Source organism: Eupeodes corollae, chromosome 3 (genome assembly GCF_945859685.1).
Source record: "Eupeodes corollae chromosome 3, idEupCoro1.1, whole genome shotgun sequence".
NCBI lineage: Eukaryota > Metazoa > Arthropoda > Insecta > Diptera > Syrphidae > Eupeodes > Eupeodes corollae.
Window position 1 is genome coordinate 82,476,024 of NC_079149.1, and position 3,310 is coordinate 82,479,333.

The 3,310-nt window shown below is 34.2% G+C and overlaps 1 protein-coding gene across 1 annotated transcript; it reads left to right on the forward strand.

Annotated features, from left to right (window-relative positions):
- Nucleotides 1–1,160: 1,160 nt before the first annotated feature.
- On the forward strand, nt 1,161–3,078 carry LOC129949589 (integrator complex subunit 14). The gene has a single exon (XM_056061145.1). It carries the CDS (start codon nt 1,324–1,326, stop codon nt 2,992–2,994), a length of 1,671 nt encoding a protein of 556 aa, XP_055917120.1. The 5' UTR covers nt 1,161–1,323; the 3' UTR covers nt 2,995–3,078.
- Nucleotides 3,079–3,310: the final 232 nt, after the last annotated feature.

Consider the following 3,310-nt stretch of genomic DNA (forward strand, 5'->3'; position numbering starts at 1 on the left):
ATGAGAATATTATGCGTTACGCCAATAGCAATGCAGACTGAGCGTCGTTCAGTTAGAGGCTATATTCTTAAGATGAAAGGATATTCTCTTTCTTGAGCTTTGCACATGAGACCGAACAAGAAATGAACGAAAGGACGAACAAACGTGATTTTACACATTTCAAAAAGTCAATTCCAAACAAAAACACATTTAAATTATAAGAAACCAATTGACACTAATGTTAGGATAAGAAAATTTGTATTTTTTTCTCTAAAACAGGAAATTTTTTTAAAAACAATTTGGTAGTAACGAATTTCAGGGTATTGCTACGAACTGTCAAACTCTATTCGCGTTCCACATACCATCCACACTTCAACGAATTACCTGAAAATAATACCACTCTTGTTTTCTTTTTGAGTGAAATATCATGGCTTAGGAAAATATGGAGAAAAGGGTAATTCAATTGGTCGCTGTCTGCGAATAGAAATAAAGCTCATGTGAAAGAAAAGTCAAAATATGCGAACATCCACAGTTCGAAGTTATCAGTTCGTAGCTCATATCATATGCAAGATGCTTAATCAAACTGTGCAAAACTCAACAATATTAGTCACCACTTTATTTGGGGACACATTGACTATTTTAACTAGCTAAATTGTGGAAGAGTATTTACCAAAACCTTTGAGTAAGATATGATGTATGATAAGTTTGATATGAATTTTTTGTACAACTCTTTCTCTATGCATTTGATGATATGAAATTTCAGACGTACTTTTTTTTAATTTTTTAAATAAAATATCCACAGTTTTTGTGTAATAAATGGTTTTTGTTTTATTTACAATAGCATAGGTCACCAAAAATAAGTATGTCTAATTGAAGAAAATAATTTGGCCTTATAGCATTTTAATTTGTAGGATTTACATTAAATATTTTGTTGCTTCCGCTTCCATTGTTTTTGAACACAGCCATACAATTTTCAAATAACCGCCATTTTGAAGAGTGACGCTCAATGTTTTATTGATTTAGCTTGGGTTTCCACACACCTTTTCACTTTTAGTTCACAACAGCTGATCTATAGCTTGGAGTAGTTTTGTTTTATATTAGAAGAAAGCTTTCCGACAAAGTAGAATGACAGCCACGTAAATCTATCTACTGACTGAGCATCTTTTTCATTAGGGGAAAGCTTTATTTATTTTACTTATTATTGGTTTGACTTTTTCTTCTTAGTATAAACTTAACTTTTATCCGAATTTGCAACTTATTTAATTATTGTTTATGTATTATTAATTATGCTAGTTAAACTATAAATTCCAATAGAAAGAAACAAATTTACGAAAAATTGAAAAAATGCCAACTATTATAGCCCTCGATGTTTCTTTGTCAATGCAACGATACATTCCCGGCCGTGCCGACGATAATGCTCTATCTTACTACCAACTCGCCGTGAAGGGAATCAATCAGTTCTTGGAGCATTTAGGAAACAACTCTAAACTAGAATTTGTCTCGTATGTGACTTTTTCAAGAGAGTTTGAGGTGCGAGTTGATTTCACAAGGGATTATGACCAAATAAGGCAGGCAGTTAAGAAGCAACTGCTTTACGATAGTTCATCTTTAGAAATCCTGCTGAAGGGGGTCAATGATATGCTCTCTAGTAACTGGGGGGCTCAGAATCTTTGTCAAGTTGTGGTGTTTACAGATTGTGGAATAGGATTTGGCTCAAAGTCATTACCGGCGACAATAGGGGCATTATCTGCGAACCAAAGCCAAAATCAAACCATGTTCCCATGGCTGAACGGTTTATCTTCTACAAAACTCAATTTTATTTGCATGGGTCTGACTAGTGATTATTATTTTTCAAAGGCTATAACCATATATCAAAGATTTCTCGATGTCAGTGGACTCAAGGGTGTTCTCTTTCAGCCAAAATCGAATGAGCAATTAGTCGGTGATGATACCAGAAATTCGACTATCCGTAAAAGTGAACTTGGTCGGACAGTTATGTATGAAATGGTGGAACGTTTATGCGAAAGCAGCTATAAACCTTTTGAAACTGTCTTAAAATGTGGTGGATACTTCCGAATGGAATGTCCCATACTGATATGGCCTCCACCAACGTTATGCAATTGGAACAATAATCTTTCTACTGCTCATTCATTGATCCTCTCTAATACTATTGAAATATGTGGCTATATTGGACTATCGGACATCGGATCACCAGCATCTCTGAGTCGGCACTTAATTGTCCCCAAAATGGAACGTGAAAAACACAACAAACGAAGTGCTGACAAATTTACAAAAAGTCCAAAAACCGAGTCGCCCTCTACCTCAAATGAATTGGAAAAGCTTGAAGGTGAAATACGATCGTTTTACTTAAAAGCCGATGGTAGCGAAGAAGACTGCACCAGATCATCAATGCAATCAGAAACCCAAAGGGAGTCTATTTGCGTCCTCTTGCATGGAGCACTTAAAATTGAAAACATGGCTGCACTTGTCCTCTTATCGGATAATTGGTTCGGCTTTATATATACATTTGCTGATAGTAAAAAGAAATCCAACTTAATGCTCAACATTCTACCTCAAGGAAATAATGCCATACCCTGGCTAGGTGATCTTAGACAATTCGGAATGGTTGATGACTTGCTAATGGGTGAGAGTTCGTGCTTCCCAGTAAAATCTGAGAAGCGTAGTTACTCACAAAACTTTGTAATTTGGATAAAACACTCGAGTCTTCAGTCCGACATACAAAAAGTTCTTAGGCATGCAAAGAAGATACCGGAAAAAACACAGCATTTTTATAAGGAACTCAATAGGATACGACGAGCAGCACTTTCAATTGGTTTTATTGAGCTCATGGAGATTTTAGCAAGTATATTTGAAAAGGAGCTAATTGCACTGCCAAGTACAACTAATCCAGAATGTACTCTGCAGTTAAAACATTCGGCAATAGAACTTAGGAAAACTGCAAGTAGAGATTTTAAGATTTCAATAAATCCATCAACAAGCGATTCCAATTCCTAATAATAAATATAAATTAATTTTCGTTGCTATTTTGTAAGTTTTATAACATTTTTCAAATAAACATTTTATAATAGGTCTATTAAATTTAATAAATTTAAATTCTACTTAAGAGAAGGTTTTTTTTTAATTCACAAGCACTCAAGGGGTTATTGGTCAAAGCTGTAAAAAATGCAATCATTTTTGTATTGCTAGTTAAATGATTGAAAAGACTTACATTTTGAATAATTTGACTTCATGTCAGTACTTAACTTCGAAAAAAAAATCAAGTTAATTTTGAAGTCTTTTGTAAAAAAAATCATATAGAGCAGTTAAACGA